Raw genomic sequence first — 25,992 nt, 5'->3', positions numbered from 1 at the left:
TAAACGGGCGGGATCGATGCTGATTTCGATCCCGCCCACTCGAGCAGGAAGATTTAACTTCTTCCGTCGGCTCAGATTTATTGTGATGTAGTGCTGTAAAAAGACATATGCACCAGAATAAAGCCCGTTAGTGGCCGCCGTGAAAGGGCGTATTGGCGGTTACTAACGGGTTAAAGTAGAAACATCTCTGCAATTTCATCTGTAACTAGATAAATATTCTACTTTAGGCTGAGTTCACACGTCGCAAACTTGTTGCGGATTTTCACCTCGGACTTTACCCTTTGTAATGCAAGGGTGAGATTTGCATCTAACCTGCAACAAAATCTGTGACAAATCCACGACGTGTGAACTCAGCCTAAGGCTGGGTTCACACACCCTATTTACGGACGTAATTCGGGCGTTTTAGCTCCGAATTACGTCCGAAAATACGGCACCAAAGCGGCAGAAAACATCTGCCTATTCATTTGAATGGGCTTTACGATGTTCTGTGCTGACGGTCATTTTTTTTACGCGCCGCTGTCAAAAGACGGCGCGTAAAAAAGACGCCCGCGTCTAAGAAGTGCATGTCACTTCTTGAGACGTAATTGGAGCCGTTTTCCCTTGACTTCATGGAAAAACAGCTCCAATTACGTCCGTAATGGACGCAGCGAAAAGCGCCTGCACATGCCATTACGTCTGAATTTTCAGCCATTACGGACGTGTACGTGTGAACATACCCTTATAGTTCAATTGGTGCCAGATATAGTACTGGATATTGCCCAGAAGACACACACATCCAATATATCTGAAGAACTTATGACTACATAAGCTGTAATACCACACACAACACATGCACAAGAGTGGTGATGTTTCTGGAAAAAAAAAAGTTGCCTCTTGTTCCTAATCTTATACAACAACCTATGGAACAAATTTCCATCAGTTAGATTCAATCACTCTAGAGATATACTGTATATACTGTACATATTGACAAATATTTCCTGTTGTATGTTTTAAAATAAGGCCCAGTTCACAGAGTTTTTTGGTGCTGATTTTGACGCGGAAACCGTGCCAAAAAATGTCCGAAACCATCTCCACTTGATTTCAATGGGAGGTGGAGACTTTTTCAAAAGTGCCATGTCTTTTGTGGCCGCGGTTCCGCCTCTGACCTCCTCAATGGGAGGCAGAAAAAGCTTTTTGTGGCCGCGGTGCTCAATGGCCACGGGCAAAAAACGCCGTAAAAACCGCAGCATGAAAGTGCAGGCAGGTCAAAATCTGCCTCAAAATTCGTGGAGCAATTTTGAGCCTGATTTTTTCTGCCTGCAAAATACTCCATCTGAACTAGAACTAATTCTTACATCTCTGGGCATCTTAACCAGCAAAGTGATAAACCATAACCTGTACTCTATACTGACATCTGTATGAAAATTAGCCTTTCTTTCTTAACAATTTCCTGTCTAAACAAAAACTATTAGTAATATCAGAACTCATGGGGAAAAGCCACTTAGATACAAGCGTGTAGGGCAAAGCTGCAATCCCTTGAAGCCGAGTCTGGTGAATGGCAGATAAGAAGGCTTATTTATCAATTGAGCTTCTTCTTATAACGCACATATTTCACGCTATGTCAAGATCAGTTTTCAACAATGAATTCACATTCCCTTGCCAGGCCGGATACAATGACTGATTATCGCATTAATAAAAACTATTTTCATTTGCTGTCCAAGTGTTGAATACATTTTATGATGACAATTAGGTAATAATAAGAACGTGAGGACGTAAAGCTCTTTTCTGGGGCTAAATTACTTAGTCTAATATTCCCCAGCAAGATTCTGAGAGTATCAGCCCAGTTGACTGAATAAATGTCTTCAGTTTATCCTGCTATGAAATCCTATGTAGAAAGTTGCCTTTGCGTGTGGGTGGCAGGGGCAAAAATGTTTGTAAATCATCACGTTAGAATGAAAAAATTTATAGGCGATTGAAATAATAATATTACCACCCAGCAAGGAAGGGGGTACAGCTTTTGTTTTGATTTTTTTTATTCCATGTTAATTACCTATATAATTATGTTATCATTTAAGAAAAGCTTTTTATGTCCTGGCCAACATATCGCCTTATGCACATTGCGGATTCATAAAGATTCCCTGTGGCTTTGTACTAAGGTGCTATAGGCGCTTCATGTGCCGCTGTATGGCGCATCTGAGTTGTACAGACTGAGAATAGCTCCGTAATATGGCTTCCAATGTATCATGGTGTGATTCCTTCAGAATCCATCAGGAAAAAAAACTCTGCATGCCTCTATATAAAAATGAAAAGTATACAGAGTTACAGTAGGGCCACAAAGAAGTCTATAGGCAACATATTACAGAGGTTGTCTGGAGCCATAATACACCTGTGTGTGCACAAGGGCTTAGAAGGAGACTACGCTCAGGTCAGACAGTATACAGAAAACCAAAACCTGCAAATCCTCTTTTATAATTGACGTGTTTGCGTATACAACCTATACTTAATATGGGGTTAAAAAGAATGACCACCAATTCTATACATTTGATAATTGTGGTAATGCAAAGAAATCAAATTTTCCTCTAAAGTAATAATTGTAGTATTTAAGGCTGGATACATTTTTTTCCCCACTTTTAAAAATTGTTACATCACGTTCTTTATGTATTGTATACCAATTACAATCAAGAAATCACACACACACATACATTTATTGTATGTACCTAAGCATATTCTCACCCATAGCAACCAATCACAGGGCAGCTTGCAGTTGACCGGCGCACATGATTACATCAGGAGAGGGGAGGAAGTGACATCTTGGGGGGTGATACTTTGGGGGAGGAAAGAGAGATGATACCGCAGTGGGTATTAGATGTAAGGGAAGGGAGGTAGATGGTATACCTACGGAAAGAAGGGAGAGATGATACCTAGGTGCCAGTACGAAGTGGGGTGAGATTATAAACCTAGGGTGGGAGATTATATCTGGAGGGGAGAGGGAGAGAATATCCTAGGGGAGGGATAGAAGCATAGACAATTTCGATGGGAGTCTATCATTAGGAGGGGATAAATGATCCATAGATGATCCTGAGGGGGGAGAGATGATCTTTGTCCCTTACTTCCTGCTGACCTACCGAATAGAGGGAAGAAAGTATTACTGCAGGATCAGACTATACAGGGTTTGTTTGTAGTCTGTTACCATGGAGACACATGAAGACTACTGTCAAATTTGCTTAATTTTAGATGCATCAGAAAAATATAAAAAAAATGGTTGCGAAGGTGGACAGATGCTTGAATGTACTTTGTTCTATGGTGGTTGTGCAGGGAGTGAGGGGTGCCAAAATAATCTTGCACAGGGCACCATCTAGCCAAAGGCTGGCCCTGGATAGATATGATCTAAATTAGATGGAAGATAGATAGATAGATAGATAGATAGATAGATAGATAGATAGATAGATAGATAGATAGATAGATAGATAGATAGATAGATAGATAGATAGATAGATAGATAGATAGATAGATAGATAGATATGAGATAGATAGATAGATAGATAGATAGATAGATAGATAGATAGATAGATAGATAGATAGATAGATAGATAGATAGATAGATAGATAGATAGATAGATAGATAGATAGATAGATAGATAGATATTAGATAGATAGATATTAGATAGATAGATAGATAGATAGATAGATAGATAGATAGATAGATAGATAGATAGATAGATAGATAGATATGAGATAGATAGATAGATAGATAGATAGATAGATAGATAGATAGATAGATAGATAGATAGATAGATAGATAGATAGATAGATAGATAGATAGATAGATATTAGATAGATAGATATTAGATAGATAGATAGATAGATAGATAGATAGATAGATAGATAGATAGATAGATAGATAGATAGATAGATAGATATGTGATAGATAGATAGATATGGGATAGATAGATAGATAGATAGATAGATAGATAGATAGATAGATAGATAGATATGAGATAGATAGATAGATAGATAGATAGATAGATAGATAGATAGATAGATAGATAGATAGATAGATAGATAGATAGATAGATAGATAGATAGATAGATAGATAGATAGATAATTTTACTTAAAAATCACCAATAATTGATCCCACCTAAATAGCAAATCAGATTCTCCTATCACAAAATACAGGCAGGATAACCAGTATAATGCAAAATATAACCTCTTTATTAGATACAAGATAAAATAAAGAATATAAAATGGAGCCCATGATGCAACGATCCCCACACGTAAATACTAAAATCCTCCTATAGAAAAAAATGCATAGCTAAATACAGCAAAGTGCAAGTGCCTGAACAATAAATGCAGCAGCCCTATACCGACTAGTGTCGAGTTAGGGAAAATAATTAGACTACTAGTCCGGGGGTCTCTACTAAAATTATGTTCAATACTGTTTTACCCGACAGAAGAGAATTCATCAGCACTTGCTTAGTTATTGCTTTAATTGGGTCAAGTGTGGAAGTCATTTGAGGTGGCATGGAGCAGTACAGAAATGAATTATTTTACATTTTTTATTTAAGGGATTTGGCTCTGGTTAAAATACTACAAACAATTTTCTCAATAAAACACTGCTCAAAAAGATATCCGAATGTATTTATCCTGGCAATAAACTTGCCATCTATGCTATTACATGTCAAGACAGATGTCATAGAAGTACTTCCGTACATTTGACATTGTCTGTTCACAACTGTGCTCGATTTTCCGTTATTCGGTTCAATCATGAGAACAGAATATCGAAAGTAACAGAAGCACCGAATCCGTGAAGCGACGGAGGCTTCTAAGGGCACATTCAGACGTGGCATAATTGCTGTTGAATTCCGCTGTGGACAGTCCGCAGTGGAATTCTGCAGCGGCCGTTTTTTACATTTGTTTTCTATACATTTTTAGGAACGTTAGTTCAGACGTTGCGGAAAATAAGTGTGCGGAAATTAGGCTGCGGTGCGGAATTTTCCCTCCGCAGCATGCTCATTATGTTGCGGAGAAGAAGCGGAATTTCACTGCGGATTTCAGCCTTTGCAATGCAAAAACTGAAATCTGTGGCAAGTCCGCTGTGATATCTGCAACGTCTGAATTACCTGTCAAATATTCGTTGCAGATTCGTTGCGTAATTGCCCCAAATTTGCACCAGCATTTGCAGCGGAAAAATTCTGCCACGTCTGAACATGCCCTAAGGGTTATTGCTTATTTTATAAATGTATGTGAGTGTGTTCTGCAGCTGTATTTACAATATTAATGACAATAGCATATGTCTGTTATAGCATATACCGGTATAAGCTTTGTAAAAGAACAATTTGTCATGATATCTAACATAAAAAACAAACCAAGGGTTTTCATTTGTATGATAAAAAAGTGTCGTCTAGCATTAGTACATTCAAGGGCATGCGAACCATAGAGGAAGCCTATGCAGCTGCAATGTGACCATTGAACAGAGGGGGCCTATTCCAGCTTGTCCCTATTTTGAGTGGTGAGAACTTGCACAGAAATGTTGTGTTCACAGTTGCTGCAATGTTAGCAAATAAAGTTTGGAAAATGAAAAGAGGATAAGGCACCCTCAGGACCTCCTGTACCGGGTGATTAGGAATGTGGTGCTGTCAAGCGGAACATAAAAATAGACCAATTTCTAGCTATGCTATGAGCCCACTCTTACCTATATACACCACATTATCAAAATCAAATTCTATTATCGTGATATAATATTTTTCACACGAGATTCTAATTATGAGTATAAGATTCTATTAAACTGAGCAGCTAAGGTACAACATTTTCGATGACTTCTTAAACTCTCTTCGTTGTAGTGTTATAAGATGGGAAAGTGTCGATTTGGGGCACTGGAAAATTCATGAAAGTCCCTCAGTGGCGGCAAACATTATGGCTTTGTGCTAGTCTAGATGAAGAACATCCTCCTTGACACTAAAGCCACTACTTATATTGATAAAGAATAACATTTACCAGATTTAGAAAAGTCTATATTATGTTTTTGAAATGCTGAATACAGTGCACAGTACAGCTTGGTCCTGCAACTCTCAAGATGAAAAGATCCATTCCCTTTGCAAAGAAACTCAGTAACTGCTCATAGAAATAATGACTTTTGCAATAATGAAACAAGAACATTTTTTAATTAAAACAGTAACAACCAAATAATGAGTTCAGATAACCAGAGAACAAGGCATGCTTCAGTATATGAGCTGCAATTCAGACGTTAACATCATAAATATTAAAATATGCAGTCAAAAGGGTTTATAGGCTGTAAAAAAAGAAAGAACGGTGTGTGTATATACATATATATATATAATCGGGGCATTGCTGTATATTACTTAACATAATAAATGGGCATCTTCACCTTGCACTATAACAAGAAAATTACTTTCTTTAACATGAATATGGTAATATGGTGATGAGCGTATATATGGTATATGGTAATGAGCGTTTCGTTCAGATGGGCGGTTTTTTACACCGCCGTTTTAAAAAACGGCGCGTGAAAAACAACCCGTAATTCAGAGGCTGTTTTCTCTCAAAACAGGTCCGTCATTTTCAGCCGTTTTTGACTTTGCGTGCGAACATACCCTCAGAAGCTGAAAAGCTGTGCTCATCATGTCCTGCTCACACAGCTGCAAAGCCCATTAGACAACGTTCACATGTGGCAGAAACTTTCAACTGCGTATTTGCCTGCAAATTCACAGGAAAATCTGCATGTGTTAGGGTATGTGCACACAACCTCTTTTCAGACGTATTGGACGCGTTTTACCCCTCGAATTACGCCTGAAAAGACGGCTCCAATACGTCGGCAAACATCTGCCCATTGCTTGCAATGGGTCTTACGATGTTCTGTGCAGACGAGATGTCATTTTAAGCGTCGCTGTCAAAAGACGGTGCGTAAAATTGCGGCCGCGTCAAAGAAGTGCAGGACACTTCTTGGGACGTAATTGGAGCTGTTTTTCATTGACTCCAATGAAAACCAGCTCCAATTCCGTTCGTTAAAGACGCCGCGAAAAATACGAGTACATGCAAAAACGTCTGAAATTCAGGAGCTATTTTCTCTTGAAAACAGCTCTGTAATTTCAGATGTATTTGGCGTTGTCGTGTGAACATACCCTAATATATGGATTTTGCTGCGAATTTGCTGTGCATTTCACCCTTTGCAGTGAATTTTTTTACAGAGTGAGAAATACATTTTATAAAAATCAAATCATTAGCATTGTACTGTACTTTGTTTGCGACAAATCCGTCACATCTGAGCGCTAATATATTATGATGAGCCCTGCACATGTATGAGCAGCAGATTATGTTCGCACCATGCTTGTGTTTTTGTTTTTTTTATGACTTATATCTTTATAACAAAAAGGGATGCAAATGTATGCAAACTTTATACTTTTGACATATACATTTCTCATCCCTTTGTCAAATCCATTTCCTTTTTTTTTAAAACGGGATGTTAACATTTTTGTCCTTTTTTCTGATCCTTCTGCAATTACCTTCCGTGATTTTTTTTGTATTTTTTTGACTTTTTTTGTGCTGTCCTGCTGTTTTGAACCACTGCTGCAGCACACATTTTTGAACACAGTCAAAAAAGTTATCCAGACAGAAACCTGCCCCAAAGTGTTCTATGTATACAGTATAGGACACATCTGAATAGCTTTCAGATGTATACTGCCAAATGCATGGTGTAAATTGTGCCTAATATAAATAAACTTCAGCCATTTTTATATAAACAAGAATGTTTCCATTCACTGACAACAAGCAGGGATCTTGGAGACCGTGAGGAATTTAAAGAAGACCTAGCAGTTTACAGAAAAACTGAGAGTACATTAAATTACAAAACTTTTCTAATATATATATATATTTATTTGGGGTGCATAAGTAGGTATGCAGTTTAAATAATAGGTAAATATGATCATGATAATAATAGTAATAATTATAGGTAAATATAATAATAGGTATACTGTTTAAATGGTATTTTATAGAGTAACAAAATAAGTACAATCTCTTATATGCTCACATTGGCAGCCCTCACTATTTACACATTGCTGTAATCTAGTTTTTACACAGTTCTTTATTAGGATTCATTATCTTGGAATGCTTCTTTTATGGGCTGAATTATGTTATCGACCGTGCGTGGTGTTCTTGAATACAGACAGACAGACGGACAGACAGACGGACATGAGACAGACAGACATGAGACAGACAGACATGAGACAGACAGACATGAGACAGACAGACATGAGACAGACAGACATGAGACAGACAGACAGACATGAGACAGACATGAGACAGACAGACAGACATGAGACAGACAGACATGAGATAGACAGACATGAGATAGACAGATATGAGATAGACAGATATGAGATAGACAGATATGAGATAGACAGATATGAGATAGATAGATATGAGATAGATAGATAGATAGATATGAGATAGATAGATAGATAGATATGAGATAGATAGATAGATAGATAGATAGATAGATAGATAGATAGATAGATAGATAGATAGATAGATAGATAGATAGATAGATATGAGATAGATAGTGTAAAGGATCTGCCAGACACAGCTTCTGTGTCGACGCCCGTGGGTAATCAGTCTGCACCTGCTCCTAAGTCTGAGAGAGTGACACCATATTCTACCAGTCAGGCTGGGAGGCTTAGGAGTGGGAGAGCCTATCACAGCCTGGCCAGACGGAGCTAGCTCCCGCCCTCTGTCTATTTATACCTGAATTTCCTGCTCCTCCTTTGCCTGTGATTCTGCCTGTGTCCTGGCTCTGCTGCTGCTGCTGCTTGAACATTTTGTCCTCTGCTTCATATTGACCCTGGCTTTACTGACAATTCTCCTGCTCTGCGTTTGGTACCTCGTACACTCCTGGTTTGACTTGACTCGTTCACTACTCTCCTGCTCTGCGTTTGGTACCTCGTACACTCCTGGTTTGACTCGCCTCGTTCACTACTCTCGTTGCTCACGGTGCTGCCGTGGGCAACTGCCCCATTTCCCTAACTTCTGTGTACCCTTGTCTGTTTGTCTGTCGTGCACTTATTGAGCGTAGGGACCGTCGCCCAGTTGTACGCCGTCGCCTAGGGCGGGCCGTTGCAAGTAGGGAGGGACTGAGTGGCGGGTAGATTAGGGCTCAACTGTCTGTCTCCCTACCCCGTCATTACAGATAGATAGATAGATAGATAGATAGATAGATAGATAGATAGATAGATAGATAGATAGATAGATAGATAGATAGATACTTATCCCCAGAGGGAAATTGGTTTACAGTTGTAACTCCCATTTACAGCTTATCTTTCATTACTCCCCAAAAGAAAAAGTCCATTGGGGTAAAGCGTGAAGATCGTGGTGGCCATAGGGCTTCTCTGGCTATCCACCTATTGGGTAATTTTTTGTCAAGAAAATGGCGCACCGCTAAAGCATAGCAAGGAGGGTTCCATCTTGCTGAAAATAGAAGTCTTTATTTTCATGCTCCACCTGCAATTGTGGTATTACATTATCCTGAAGCATGTCAAGGTACAGGCCTGAGGTAACCGTTGTATTGTAGAAGATGGGTCCAATTACCCCTTTACATGAAAGGGCCGCCCAAACCGTAACCCGGGGAGATTTAACTGTTCTTCAATTGTGGTAAGGGGGTTTTCTGCTGAGTAATAATCACAGTTGTGTCTATTAACAGCACCTGAAAGTTTGATGTTGGATTCATCGGACCGAGTTATATTTCTAATAATGTTGTCTCCTTGTATTTCTTCTAAATGCCTCACAAAACTGCAATTAGACTGTTTGGGAAATCTCCTTCTGTATACCTTCTTATGCACCCCCCTGTGTATCATTAGCGAAACAGAGATCTCCCTCTCATTCCTTATGAGGATTTGACTGCACTAAGATTTACTACTTCTCTGGGAGGTACCAACTGTGAGGGGGGGGGGAGCTGATTCTATACAGCATCTGAATGGTAAAATGGAGCTTTGTGCCTTAGATCAGAGCAAGAGTAGTATTTAGCCAATCTATTTGCCTATTTCATGATCTTGTCAGTTCTCTGATTTGATTCTTCTAAATTTCACATAAATTCCCCAAAAGAAAATCTCAAACCTGGTGAACTAGTTTACCAATGCATCCTAATGGCGGGCAAATCAGCGAAATGCTTATCGTCCAAAAATTTCTGTGCCTCCAACCAGGAGCTTTAAATTGAATTCATACAGAAATGTTTTATTTTAGTAGCCATGTAATGAGAGATTCCTGTGGATTATGCAGTTCAGCTAGAGGAGAAGGAGTCAGCTGCTTTTAAAGGGTTACTCTGCTAGAGAAAGAGACAGATGCTAAGTTGGGTCTTTTACAACATACACAAATAGACAGCAGCAGCCACACACTGAAGAGAAAGTGGGAGAGAAGCTGTAAGTGACAGGATTTACTTCCCTTTTAGCCCTACTGATCTGTGTTTCTAGTGAAAGCCTCTTCAGATTACCCAGCAGCCCCCTCCACCTCTAGCTGCTTCATAATATGCAGGAACATTTAGGGGCTCTTCACATATGCATCGAAGACTCCGTTAAGGGCTTCCATCACAGATTCCATTGTTTTTGCCGGACAAAATAGTACAGCATTCTGGGCTATTATTTCTGGCAAAATTACGGAAACCACGGCGAAGACCTGACGAAACTCATTAAAGTCAATAGATTTCATCAGGCGCCATTGATTTCCGTCATGCAACGAATCCCGATCTTCCGCTATTCTTGTTGTTCTGCTCTTATAATGGAGGAGAACAACAGAACCCGGAATGCGGATGTGAATGAGCCATTACATTGCTGGTAATATAACAAAATCCAGCAAATGTGTAATAAAAAAAGTGCAGCAGTTGCCCATAGCAACAATCAGATTTCACCTGTCACAGTCCTAAAAGTACAGCCGTGATCTGATTGTTTGCTAGGTAACCGCCCTTTGTTTTTTTATGAACTAAATCTAATAAGTAAAGAAATACTGTACATTTCACATTTAGAATGTTGAGTGGTACGTCAGCCTGAAAACGCAGGATAGCATGCCTTGTAAAAGAGTATGGCCTGCAAAATGAGATGTGGCTTGCAGAAAGGGCATGGTTTACGGTACAAAAAAACGAAAAACATTTGTAGCGCACTGTACCTAAATCTCCCTGGCAGCCATTTTCAAAAGTTGGCAACTATGTTTCAGCATGAAGTAAGATAGCAGCATGAATGTTCAGTCTCCCCCCTCACAGTGGACTCTCCCAGCTCAGAAGCAGGAAGTCTGAAATGTTCTCATCTTTTAAAGGGCCAGAGCATTTATCACTAAATTAGAGATTAATTTTTTTTAATTTTCCTAATTATATATATTTGAGAACGTTTTTATATTTTGGTTTCTTGTTACGAGGTTTCCCAAAAATTGCCAGGTCCTCTTAAATGCAATCTATATATTATAAGTTGGACAACCTAAAAAAAAATTAACAATGCATTTAATAGGTAACTTTCTACTAATTGAAGTGTATGTTCTCCTTTATCTTCTGACGTCATGACTACCATCACCGTCTCATTCATTTTAACTGAAGCATTTTCAGTCTAGCTCTGAGATACAGCAGAGCGGCGCAGCCCATTCTTTCCTGTGATTGGTTGGGTCGCAGCTTTGAGTATACAGTATCTATATTTATATGTGCAATGCCCTTGTTAAAAACATGTGGACAGATTTAACAAGCATTCACTATTTCTTCCAGAATTACCCTCGATCCCTTATTATCATTTTATTTCTTACCTCTGCATTATTGGTGGAAATATGTGGAAATGAGAAGGAAGTCAAATATTGAGCTGCCATTTTTTCAGTAATTAAGGAGAGATAGACCAATAATTCAACCTGAGTTGACGCAGATAATAATGCTTTCATTTTGTTTTTCATTCATTATAAATATGCATATATTATTTAACAGATTGTCATTTATTAAAAGAAGTCATGTGACCCGTGGGCTTCCCTTTGTCATCCTATGCCTGAGAATATATCAAGGGGGCTGGGAAGGCAAAGGGACGTTCAACTGTCATTACTGACATCTACTTCCGCCATCACTTCATCCTTATGTCATCTGCAGTAATAGTTAACATAAAGTGCATGCTGATGTCAAATATTTGAAACATCTAGAGATCAATGGATCCATCAAAACCTATGAAGGTGATCATTCCAGCTTCATTCATTATGTCATGACTTTACATTTTCTATATTTAAGCTAAAACTGTTGCGTTTATATTCTGTATTAGTAAATCCTAAAGTCTCTAATTAAAAATATTGATACTGTTAAGGTAACAGTTTCCGAATAAAATATTTAATATATGCAAATCATGATTACTTAAGGGGCATATTCACCTTTAAACACCATTTTATAATTTATATCTAAATATATTCTACGGACAAATTTTAGAAACTTTGTCAATTCATTGCGTTATTATTTTGTACTGACATTATGTATTGTAGTCCAGAGCTGCATTCACATTTCTGCATGTTGCCATTGGAAACCGTAAACAGACACAGCCATAACCACTTAGCTAAGTTCATATAATGTAGTGGAACAATTAGCTTTCCTACATCAGATTACTGTACACTGGCTGTTATAAAGACTAGACTTCACAGAACCAGCAAAGACTTAAAGGGGTAATCCGGTTACAACACGATACCCCCTATCCGTAGGGTAAGGGGTAACTTGTCCGACAGCTGGGAATCCAACCGTTTACGAGAACGGGGTTCCAGAACGCCTCATTTGAACCGAGCGGCAGGCTTCTCATGCGCACTGCCGCTATATTCATTCTCTATCGGAGTGCCGGAGATAGCCGAGTACAGCATTCGGCTATTTCGGGTGCTGCCATAGAGAATTAATGGAGTGGCATTGCACATGAGCAACCTGCCGCTCGGTTCAAATGAGGCATTCGGGAACCCCGTTCTCGTAATCGGTGGGGGTCTCAGCTGTTGGACACCCACAGATCAGCAAGTTACCCCTTCCCTTACCCTACGGATAGGGGGTAACTTGTTGTAACCGGAATACTCCTTTAATGATTTCAGCTGTGAAGCCTACAGAACTGTGAATGCAGAACTCAACTGTAATACTGTCTGTGTAAGGATCAGTGTAAGATAAGTAATGCTGTGTAATTATGTTGATTTATTCTATATACAGTACAACCTGTAAATGGTGTTCAAAGCTGGACATAACCTGTAATATATCATGAGTCAGTGATTCAGTATGAAGTCATTATACACTTTTTCTATAGATTTCATGAGACTTAATTTTCACCTTCTTTCTCTGTTTTACAGTTTATTTATGTTTAATGTAATGTAAAGCAATATGTCTAGCATCAAGAAGGAGATCAATCAGTCACCAATCAGAATGAAGGAAATGGCTTCAGGTGCAAAGCAGGATTTTTAAGAGGGGGTTTCCAAATGCCACCGTGCTTCCTGTAGATAGTGCCACTGTGCCCCCTGTAGATAGTGCCACAGTACCCCCGGTAGATAGTGACAAACACTGCCTATGTATTGAGTGCCACACATTGCCCATGCAGATAATGCCACTTAGTGCCCATGTAGATAGTGCCACTCACTGGTCATGTAGATAGTGCCACACACTGCCCACATAGATAGTGCCACACACTGCCCTTGTAGATTGTGTCACTCACTTCCCACATAGATAATGCTACACACTGCCTACGTAGATAGTGATACACACTGCCCATATAGATGGTGCCACACACTGCCCATGTAGACAGTACCACACTGCCCCCTGTTGTGCAACAGTGTCCATGTAGATAGCGCCACAGTGTCCCCTGCCTCAATAAGTACTCTCCTGTCCCCGTTCCCGTGGCGTCCTCTCCTCCAGCGATGCAGGCCTGGTCTCTTCTGACCGGGCTTGCTCCAGCGGAGTGCTGCAGGTGGCGCAATGAAATCATCACGCCACCTGCTCTACAAGAATAGAGCTGAATGGAGAGGTGGGGAACTGATTGTTCCCTTGCCTTGCCAGCGCTGTCAATTGTATCCGCGTCCTGAGGATGCGGATACAATTGAGTAAAATAGTGTTCCAGCCCTGGTAACAGGGGGGTTTCTGGGCAACTGGAAAACCCCTGCGCGCACTACTGTGCTTGTCCACACATTACACAGACAACCTACTGTTTAAAGAGGATCTGTCACCAGTTTATTAATTCCCTATCTCCTAACTAATCTAATAGTCGCTATGATGCTGATAACTACGGTGTGATTTGTGTTTTTTTTTTTTTTAAGTTTATTATATTAAAAGTTATGAGCATTAGCATGTCCTAATTTGGCTCTAATTTTCACTCTGGTGATGTAAAGGCAATTGTATGACGCTGTCTGATCAGCAGTCTCCTCCTTACAGCCCAGCGTGATCTCCGCTTCAATCACGAGATCACGCTGTGTTGTCACTTCCGGCCGCAGGTCCTTCACCACAGCGACCTAGCGGTACTCCAAGAAGAAGGTCCATACATCACCTCCAGCCGTGATGGACGACTCTCATCCACAGCAGCAGCACTGTTTTTTTTAAAACAAATCCCACTGTAGTTATAAGCATCATAGCGCCTATTAGATTAGTTAGGAGATAGGGAAGTAATAACTAGTGACAGATCCTCTTTAAGGCTTCATTTGACATGACTTTACAGTCACTTACAGTACCTTGGTGCTAACAGCTGGGCATGGAGGGTCACTGCTCCGGAATCTCTCACAATCAGCACATCATTTTGGTACTTCTTAGATATGTAGCTGTTTCCAAGCCCTAAGATTGTAGACAGAAGAAATAAACTTACAGTCAATGTCAATTTTTTAACACCATATCTAGTTTAAAAAATATGTGGTGATTAATTTTTTAATATATCGGTTGAAGCTTTGTTTTTCTGAGACAGAGCTCCAAATCCCTTGCATAGACATAGATTTAAAACAATACGTTCTGTCTGTCTGCAGCCTCCACAAGAGGGAGCTCACAACATACTATCTTATTATTGAGTTCAATGTGGGAATTTATGAGGCTCTCAATGCCAGTTTTGTGGCATAGAAAAGTCGCCTTTACCTCTTTTGTAAAAGTGGACAGGGCTTAATGGAAGGGGTGGGGCGCCCTATAAATTTACTAAGATTTATGCCAGAAAACTGGTGCAAATTAGAGTGCAAATCTACTCCATCTCATAGCTGGAGTAGATTTGGGTTTTCTGGCGCATGGAAAGCCAGAGATGTGCCTAATTTATTAAGAAGCATGTGACTGAAAATTAGGCGCCTCTTATTAAATTTTTTTTTTATTAAGACTGGGGTATGAAACGCAAGTCCTAATAAATTGCCCCTAATATGTAACAGTACGCAGTTAACTCCTAACTTCCCTCTAGTGGTGGCAGCAGGCAGCCAGAATATTATATTTTATATTTTATATAAGAATCTCCTTTAAGCAGCATACAGCAAAGAGACCTATTCATAAAAAGTTGAGAAGGCCCTGTTCGCAAGCCTACCATCTACAAGTAATAGAAAGTGATACAAGTAGAACTAGAGTATGTTACAGCAGTAAAATACTTCTTAGTAGTAAGACTAAATATGAATAGAGAGGACCTGCCGCCCAGTATGGTCCTGTGTAAACAGAAAAGTGATAAATGGTAATAAAGTTAGTCATTTATAGATATTCTAATCATTTTCTAAGGTAAATATTCATGTCATTCTTTTAAGGTAGAATCATTTACAATGTTAGCCTTTTGAATAGCTGGTTACTGCTTTTAAGATACAGAAATCTTCCACAGGAATTTCACCCTGACAGAATCCATTACTTGACACAAATACTATTCATCTTAATCAAATTAAATGGGATTTAGCATTTTTTATTTAAGTCCTTATGCTGGTTATATTTATTGCGCACTATACTTCTCTGTATATAGATGTAGCACAGTGTATATAACCTTTAGATTGTTCAATTCATAACTGTATTATGCTTTTGTGTGGTTTTAATAAAATCTGACCGCATGCATAATTCGATAACCGCATGGATGAGGGCGAACATACCATAGCGGCAGACCTTGTGGCTGCTATGGAGCCAGAGAGTTGCCCAGCCCTTTACTACTGGGTGTCGAGAACATGTGCAGGACTCCCCCTTAAGATGAACTTCACTGTTAGCAAGCAAGGGGTGAGAAATTGGCCCAAGAATCGTGGAAAGGATGTGGAGGGGGGGGGGGGAATTAACCATCAGCCCTTCTGCCCTGGGTGGCAAAACCCAGAATCATAATGTGGGGCCTATTTTGATGTTTGCTATGGGTTTCCCTCTCCTATATATGTGCCACTGCACATACTAACTGGAACATTTCATTCAACAGATAATGTATAATAAAGACACATATTGGTGCTAGGAGAGAAGATACGGGTCTTCATTATTGTATCTATTTATACCTAAGGGACATTGACAGTGGTACTCTTTATGGAACAATTTAGTGCATTTGTATTACCTTGATTTTAAATCTCTACATTTTAATTTTAATCATTGTTTTTATGTCATGTTGGGAATGTGGTTATTGTTTTGCCTCTACAGGAATTGGTCAAGGAGTTCCAGTGGTGGCACTTATTGTGGAAGGTGGACCAAATGTCATATCAATTGTCTTGGAATATCTGCGTGACAGCCCCCCTGTTCCAGTTGTTGTATGTGATGGAAGCGGACGTGCATCCGATATTCTTGCCTTTGGTCATAAATACTCAGAAGAAGGAGGGTAGGCTGATACACACATATTGGATATATTAATTTGCAATGTTTGTTGTTATCTATCATCTGTATTATATTTTGATTAAAGTCCTACTCCACTAAGTAAGACATTTGCAAAATCTCTGTTTATTTCTAAGGTAATTCTGGTTGCCCAGCAAATACATGACTCTCTGCCTGCCTGACCACTAACTGTGTATAGCTGTATGTCTAGTCTAGAAGCCACGCTAGCTTCCTGTGATATCCATAGTAAACAAATATCAGCATATATAAGGTTAATGGGACTAGTTATAAACACGCTGTGTTGATTTCACCGGCTTGACACTTTCCGTGGCTAAGAAAACCAACTGTGTTGTTGTCTCATGTGAAAAAATACAAATGGAAAATATTAGAAAATTTGCAATGATATTATCCAGGTCCAGATGAAGTTCTGTCAAAGCCCTTGAATAAAACACTGTATAAGGTCACTTTCACATGTGCGTATTTTGATCAGTATTTTGCATTAGTATTTGTAAGCCAAAAACGGGAGTGGAATCTACATTGAAAAACTATAATGGAAAGATTTATTTTCTGTGTGTTGGATCCACTTCCGGTATTGGCTCACAAATACTAGTGCAAAATGCTTACCAAAATATACACATACAATACAATAGCAAAGAATAAGAAGATGACATTGTAGTAAAGACCTTCGTCTAATTCTATATCATAAGCCTGACATAAACACCTTAACCAATTTTGATTAAAAAAAATATATATAAATCCATTCAAACAAGTTATAACTAATAAGGCAGTAGTAAACAAAAATCCAGAGCATAAATGTCACTGAAGAAATGGAACAACAAATCTAAACACTGTGGTCAATAATTTGAAAATGTAAAAAAAATTCAGACGTATTTTGTTAATCGTGTGATGTTTTTTGAGCAACTCGCGTTTTTCGCAGTGTTTTTCACGGCGTTTTCTTACGGTCGTTTTTGGAGCTGTTTTCAATAGAGTCTATGAGAAAACGGCTCCAAAAACGTCCCAAGAAGTGTCCTGCACTTCTTTTGACGAGCCGTTATTTTACGCACCGTATTTTGACAGCGACACGTAGAATGACAGCTCGTCTGCACAGAACATCGTAAGACCCATTGCAAGCAATGGGCAGATGTTTGCCGACGTATTGAAGCCGTCTTTTCAGGCGTAATTCGAGGCATAAAACGCCTCCATTACACCTGAAAAGAGGTTGTGTGCACATACCCTTAGTATTCTGTTCTGCTGAAATAAGATGTGACAGATTTCTAAAGAGGCGCACGCCTCTTAATAAAGTTGTCGCATATTTCCGCTAGCTGTGCTGTAACAATGAGACTGCGATCCCCCTGTTCGGACAAAAAAAGCTTGTACTCAGCTCACCGCTCCACTTCTTCCCTCTGGCTCATACATCAGACCCGGCAAAGGTTTGCAGCGCATACAACGTTCTGATGCCAAGCAGCGTCAGGACGTTGTATGCAATGCAGCACACAACGTCTAGCGTCAAAACTAAGGCTTCGTTCACATCTGCGCTAGTCGACTACTCTATTGATTCCGTCAAAACGACAGAACCCTTGCACAACTGAGACAAACGGATACCATTGGCATCGGATCCGTCACCATTGAAATCCATTTGTGTCAGTCAGGGTCCCGTTCCGACGGAAAGCTCAGACGAAACGTCGGAACGGGACCCTAGCGCAGATGTGAACGAAGCCTTAGTGTGCTATATTGCATATAACGCTTATGCTGTCCAGCCTCCGTACCTTGTATGCACCGCGGCCTGATGTAGGAGCGTGAGAGGATCCTTAGATGATAATCAGTGAGGTGAGTACTTTTTATTATATTTTATTGTCCAATAGTGGGGGGGGATGGTATGTTGCCTGGCACAGGGAACGCTCCTGGTCACAGAGTAAAGTCTACTCCAGCTAGGAGCTGACATAGATTGCTGCTAAAATTTATGCCAGCTTCTATCGCAAATTATATTAAATTTGTTGGGCGGCGGCTGGCTTGGCCCTTTAAAGATGTCCTACCTAATCTAACAGGTGCTTTAATGTAGATAAATACTGTTGTTTTTTTTGTTTTTTTAAAAACTTTGACATTTGACAAAGTTATGAGCATTTTAAGATTTATGCTAATTTGTTCTTAACCCCTTCCCGCAAATGGGTGTTACTGTACATCCTTTTTAGCGGCTCGTTCCCGCAAATGGGCGTACAGTAACGCCCTGAGGATGAAGCGGGCACAAGAGCTGTGCGCGCTTCATCCTCAGCGGGTGTCGGCATTTAAACAAGTACATACACAAGTAGTGCAGTGTATTGTACAGGGGATCAGAAGATCAGATCAGATCAGATCTTCCAGTCCCCTAGTATGTGTAAAATAAAAAGTAAAAAAAAAGGTTAAAAAAAGTTTTTGATAAATAAATAAAAGTTTTACGTAATAAAAACAATAATCGCCTTGTTTCCCTGATCAAGCCATTTATAATTAGAAAACAAAATGGAACGAAAGACAAAAACTAGACCTAATAGGTATCGCCGCGTTCGTATCGGCGTGACCTATAAAAATATTATATTATTTATCCCGCACGGTGAACACCGTAAAAAAAATACAATAAAAAACAATGGCAGAATTTCCTTTTTTGGTCACGTTGTTTCCAATAAAATGGAATAAAAAGTGATCAAAAAGTCGCATGTACCCAAACATGGTAACAATAAAAACTACAGTTTGTCACGCAAAAAACAAGCCATAACACAGCTCCGTCGACAGAAAAATACAAAAGTTATGGCTCTCAGGATATGGTGACACTAAAACATTTTATTTAGAAAAAGTGTTTTTATTTTGTAAAAGTAGTAAAACATATAAAAACTATATAAATTTGGTATTGCCATAATCGTATCAAACCGCAGAATAAAGTAAACATGTTGTTTATGCTGCACAGAGAACGCCGTTAAAAAATTGATAAAAAAAATACAGTGAGAGAATTTCTGTTTTTTGGTCCCCGCACCTCCCAAAAAATTGAATAAAAACTGATCACATTATCACATTTACCCCAAAATGATACTAATAAAAACTACAGTCGATCTTACCTGCAAACGCTGATGCTGCTGCAGAATCAACTGTAGCCTCTGGTGCCGATGTGGCCGTCACGATGCAGGACCTGTGAGTGATGTCACAGATCTGCACTGTCAGATGCTGGGCGTTCTGAAGAGAAGAGGATGTTACTTCTCTTCAGAGCGCCCAGCTAGTAAAAGTATTAAAAACGCCCCGATGTACGCACCTAATACACGCCCACTTGGACTTTTACTTTTAAACACACCCACTTGGACTTTTGCAAGCCTCATTTGCATAACTACAAAAATGGTCATAACTTGGCCAAAAATGCTCGTTTTTTAAAAATAAAAACGTTACTGTAATCTACATTGCAGCGCCTATCTGCTGCAATAGCAGATAGGGGTTGCAAAATCTGGTGACAGAGCCTCTTTAAGAAGTCAAAGATTAGACAATGTTGGAGTTCGGATATTTTGTACAATACCAAGGACACCCATTGGAAGTGCGACTCCTGCACCCAAAAATCTGGCCTGTGCATAAAGGATTGGTTGAAAGCGTACGTCACTATCCATGGATAATTACTTTTATTAGTCATTTACTCCATTATTACATCATCCTATTATGACCTGGTGCACTCCGCTCAGCTTACATATACCCTGATGTACTCCGCACAGCTTACATATGCCCTGATGTACTCCGCACAGTTTACATATACCCTGATGTACTCCGCACAGCTTACATATACCCTTATGTACTCCTCACAGTTTACATATACCCTGATGTACTCCGCACAGCTTACATATACCCTGACGTACTCCTCACAGATTACATGTACCCTGATGTACTCCACACAGATTACATATACCCTGATGTACTCCTCACAGATTACATATACCCTGATGTACTCCACACAGATTACATATACCCCTATGTACTCCGCACAGATTACATATACAGTGATGTACTCCTCACAGATTACATATACCCTGATGCACTCTGCCCAGTTTACATATACCCTGATGTACATAGCTTACATATGCCCCCACATTATAAGCTAAAACACTAAACATAACTACTACCAAGCAAAATCTGCGCTCCAAAGGCCAAATGGCGCTCCTTCTGGGCCTGGCAGTATGCCCAAACAGCAGTTTATGACCACATATGGGGTATTACTGTACTCCAGGAAACCGCTTAACAATAATTTATGGGGTGTGTTTCTCCAGTGGTACAAGCTGGGCACAACACATTGGGCACTGAAATAGCATATCTGTGGAAAATGGCAATATTAAATCTGCAACATCCACTGTACACTAATTTCTACAAAACCTTTGGGGTCAAAATGCTCACTACACTTCTAGATGAATTCCTGGAGGGGTGTAGTTTCCCAAATGAGGTCACTTCTCGGGGGTTTTCACTGTACTGGCACCTCAGCGCAATGCAACATGGCGGCAAAAACTACTTTTGTAAAATCTCCACTCCAAAAACGAAATTGCGCTTCTTCCCTTTAGACCCTTGTCGTGTGTCCAAATAGCAGTTTACAACCACATATGGGGTACTTCCCTATTTAGGAGCAATTTTGTCACACATTTTGGGGTGCCTTTTCTCCTGTATTCCTTGTGGAAATGAAAAATTATGAGCTAAATCTATAGGTTATTGGAAAAAAAAATTTTTTTCATTTTCACGGCCCAATTCTAATAAAATCTATAACTAGGGATCAAAATGCTCACTACACCTCTAATTTAATTCTTTGAGGGGTATAGTCTCCAAAATGGGATCACACCTGGGGAATTTCTACTGTACTGGTACTTCAGGGGCTCTGCAAATGTGACATGGCCCCGAGAAACCAATTCAGCAAAATCTGACCTGCAAAATCCAAATGGTGCTCCGTCCCTTCTGAGCCCTGCCATGGGTCCAAACAGCAGTTTATTACCACATATGGTGTATTGCCGTAATCAGGAGAAATTGCTTTACAAATGTTGAGGTGCTTTTTCTCCTTTATTCCTTATAAAAATGTGAAAATTCTATGTTTTTTCAGAAAAAAGTCTATTTTCATCTTGACAGACTAATTCTAATAAATTAAGATAAAAAAACTGTGGAGTCAAAATGGCAACTATACCACTAGAAAAATTCCTTGAGGGGCATAGTTTCCAAATTTGAGTCACTTTTGGGGGGTTTCCCCTGTTTAGGTCCCTCCAGGGCGTTGCAAACGCGTCACGGCACCAAAAAACATTCCAATAAAATCAGCGCTCCAAAATCCAAATGGCGCTCCTTCCCTTCTGAGCACTGCCGTGGGTCCAAACAGCAGTTTATTACCACATGTGGGGTTATTCCGTAATCGGGAGAAATTGCTTTAAAAATGTTGGTGTGCTTTTTCTCCTTTATTCCTTGCAAAAATTAAAAAATTCTAAGTTTTCCCAGAATAAAAGTAGATTTTCATTTTCACAGACTAATTCGAATAGATTTAGCAGAAAACCTATGGGGTCAAAATGCTAACTATACCCCTAGATAAATTCCCTGAGGGGTGTAGTTTCAAAAAATGGGGTCACTTTTGGGGGTTTCCACTGTTTTGGCACCACAAGACCTCTTCAAACCTGACATGGTGCCTAAAATATATTCTAAAAAAAGGAGGCCCCAAAATCCACTAGGTGCTCCTTTGCTTCTGAGGCCTGTGTTTCAGGCCATTACCACACTAGGGCCACATGTGGGATATTTCTAAAAACTGCAGAATCTGGGCAATAAATATTGAGTTGCAGTTCTTGGGTAAAACCTTCTGTGTTACAGATTTTTTTTTATTACAAATGAATTTTGTAAAAAAAAAATGTAACTTGAAAATTTCATTTTTGCTTTCCTTCAATTCCTGTGAAATGCCTAAAGGGTTGAAACACTTTCTGAATGCTGTCTTGAATATTTTGAGGGGTGCAGTTTTCAAAATGTGGTGTTTTATGGGGGTTTCTAATATATAAGGCCCTCAAAACCACTTCAGAACTGAACTCGTCCCTGAAAAAAATAGCCTTTTGAAATGTTCTTAAAAATATGAGAAATTGCTGCTAAAGTTCTAAGCCTTGTAACGACCTAGAAAAATAAAAGGATGTTCAAAAAACGATGCAAACATAAAGTAAACATATGGGAAATGTAAACTAGTAAGTATTTTGTATGGTATTACTATCTGTTTTACAAGCAGATACATTTAAAATTAGAAAAATAATACTTTCTTCAAATTTTCTCTAAATTTTAGTGTTTTTCACACATAAGCAAAAATTTATCAACCAAATTTTTTCACTAACCTGAAGTACAATATGTCACGAGAAAACAATCTCATAATCGATTGGATAGGGAAATGCATTCCGAAGTTATTACCGCATAAAGTGACACATGTCAGATTTGAAAAAATGGGTCTGGTCCTGAAGGCCAAAAATAGCTTGGTCCTGAAGGGGTTAATGCCCAACTGGGTGTTTTTTTTCTTTTGACCAAGTGGGCATTGTAAAGAAAAGTGTATGACGCTGACCAATCAGCGTCATACACTTCTCTTCATTCCAGCCCAGCTTGATCCACAGCACAGCATGATCTCGCAAGTTCACGCTGTGACGTCACTTTCTCCCGCAGGTCCTTCACCGGAGTGACGGAAGAGTGAACAGACATCGCCTCCAGCCGTGCCAGGATGTTTATCCAAAGCTGCAGCTGCTGGAGGTGGGGTCTGTTAAGTCTTCCATCCCTCCGGTGAAGGTCTCGCGGGATGAAGTGATGTCACAACATGATCTCGCGAGATCACGCTGTGCTGTGGAACAAGCTGGGCTGGAATGAAGAGAAGTATATGACGCTGATTGGTCAGCGTCATACACTTTTCTTTACAACGCCCACTTGGTCAAAAGTAAAAAAACGCCCAGTTGGGCATTAAGAACAAATTTGCACATATCTTAAAATGTTCATAACTTTTTAAAAAGATAAACTTTTAAAAAAAAAAACAACAACAGTATTTATCTACATTAAAGCGCCTATTAGATTAGGTAGGAGATAGGGCTGTTATAAACTGGTGACAGAGCCTCTTTAAACCAAGCTTTGCCCACTTTTTAGAAAAGTGCTGTAAGTGATGTAAACGACCCAAAGTCGTAATTTTTCCCACATTGAGAGGACTGCCAGTCTAGAAAACCATTTTTCACCATCACTTTTGGTGGTTGTCTCAAAGAGGTTTTACTCTACTGTGTAAAATCTGGTAGAAAACAAAGATGTTGCAGGTACAATACTGAAACCATATGAAACAACAAATTAAAGAAAATCCAGAAGAAAATCATTTGGTGGATAGAAATCTTGGTTACTAAACAGAATATTATTCAAACAGTCGTATGTTAAATATGATCAATGAGAGCAAAATATTATAAATATTTATTGTAAATCTGGGATTGTTTTTCAAGGGTTAACCTAGGCTCTTATTTCCAGTAAAATTTGTCACAGTGGTGCACGCTGTATGATAAATTTGGCGCATCTTGCTAGACATGCTTTCTCTTACTTATACCACCTTTTGGTTGGCTTAGTTTATGCAATTTTTTTTTCACCAAAATGTTGCGCAAATTTGGCGCACAGCGGGGCATTTTAAACCACGCCCATTTTCCACTAACCCACACCCAGTTATTGGGCGTGGCACAAAGAAAGTGTCTACATGGGTAATAAACGTGGCAACCGCATGTGTACCAGAATTTAGACTCATTTTGAGCCAGAATTCTGGGGCATTTTGAATAAAACATCTGCCCCAAAATGGGGGCCTCAAATGTGACCGTTGACTCCGTTCCGAGGGCTGCACATTACATACATATCCTTTACCTCCTAGCAGACAGGTGGTTGCGCACTTATCGTAGTTAGTAGTAATTAAGAGGTAAGACACTGTCATTTACATCCTTCAAATTTTTGTGTTCTACCCTTTAGGCTGCATTTGCCTCAACCAGAAATAGTGCCAGCTACAGTGTGCAAATAGTCAGCCTATATACCTTATACAACAATAGCTACTTGTCCCCTATATATACAATTATAACAAAGAAATATCTAGAATACAGTGCCAGCCACACTCGTCCACATATACAAAAGTTTAGCCATATCCGCCATGTAGAGTGCAGCCTCATGTGCCCCTCCCAGTGCAGCCATATGCCCCCGATATAGAGTCCAGCTACCAGGGGCGTAACTAGGAAAGAATGGGCCCCATAGCAAACTTTTGACTGGGCCCCCCCTTTGTGCCACACACAGTCGCCCTTATAGATAGTGCCCCCTGTAGATTGTCTCATACAGCCCCCCTGTAGCGAATGCTATACAGCTCCACCTGTAGACAGTGTCACACCCCACTTGTAGATAGTGTCCCCCACCTCCCCCTTGTTGATAGTGCCGTTTTAAAAGTTGATTTTATAGATTTAGCTCAATCTGAAAAAAACATACATTTGGAAATATTGTCAGGTCATGTATTACCGCATGGTGGCGGTTCAAGGGGTTAAAACAACCAGACAGGTTCCCATTAAATATACGATGAATTTAAAATAATTCCATCTGCCCTGCAATATTGTTATTATATATATATATATATATATATATATATATATATATATACAGTGAAGGAAATAAGTATTTGATCCCCTGCTGATTTTGTAAGTTGGCCCTCTGTCTAAGTCATGAACAGTCTAGAATTTTTATGCTAGGTTAATTTTACCATTGAGAGATAGATTATATTTAAAAAAAAAAACAGAAAATCACATTGTTAAAATTATATATATGTATTTGCATTGTGCACAGAGAAATAAGTATTTGATCCCCTACCAACCATTTAGAGTTCAGCCTCCTCCAGACCAGTTACATCCTCCAAATCAACTTGATACCTGCATTAAAGACAGCTGTCTTAAATGGTCACCTGTATAAAAGACTCCTGTCCACAGACTCAATTAATCAGTCTGACTCTACCCTTTACAACATGGGCAAGACCAAAGAGCTTTCTAAGGATGTCAGGGACAAGATCATAGACCGGCACAAGGCTGGAATGGGCTACAAAACCATAAGTAAGACGCTGGGTGAGAAGGAGACAACAGTTGGTGCAATAGTAAGAAAATGGAAGACATACAAAATGACTGTCAATCGACATCGATCTGGGGCTCCATGCAAAATCTCACCTCGTGGGGTATCCTTGATCCTGAGGAAGGTGAGAGCTCAGCCAAAAACTACACGGGGGGAACTTGTTAATGATCTCAAGGCAGCTGGGACCACA

At 39.5% G+C, this 25,992-nt stretch overlaps 1 protein-coding gene and 1 long non-coding RNA gene across 4 annotated transcripts in view; one reads left to right on the top strand and one right to left on the bottom strand.

Annotated features, from left to right (window-relative positions):
- The window catches only part of TRPM3 (transient receptor potential cation channel subfamily M member 3), a 480,072-nt gene that overhangs the window by 237,882 nt on the left and 216,198 nt on the right, over nt 1-25,992 (top strand). For all 3 annotated transcript variants that reach the window (XM_075828007.1, XM_075827994.1, XM_075827999.1), the window contains exon 7: nt 16,545-16,719. In XM_075828007.1, the coding sequence (XP_075684122.1) occupies nt 16,545-16,719 (175 nt within the window). The remainder of the gene's footprint in view (nt 1-16,544; nt 16,720-25,992) is intronic.
- On the bottom strand, nt 2,781-20,304 carry LOC142652387 (uncharacterized). The gene is made up of 3 exons (XR_012847841.1): nt 20,242-20,304; nt 14,666-14,765; nt 2,781-3,100 (listed from the first exon to the last, which is right to left on the bottom strand). It is a non-coding gene; the product is annotated as an uncharacterized LOC142652387 (long non-coding RNA).

Source organism: Rhinoderma darwinii, chromosome 1, assembly GCF_050947455.1.
Source record: "Rhinoderma darwinii isolate aRhiDar2 chromosome 1, aRhiDar2.hap1, whole genome shotgun sequence".
NCBI lineage: Eukaryota > Metazoa > Chordata > Amphibia > Anura > Rhinodermatidae > Rhinoderma > Rhinoderma darwinii.
The sequence above is the reverse complement of the archived record's forward strand: the minus strand, read 5'-3'. Positions and strand labels throughout refer to the sequence as shown.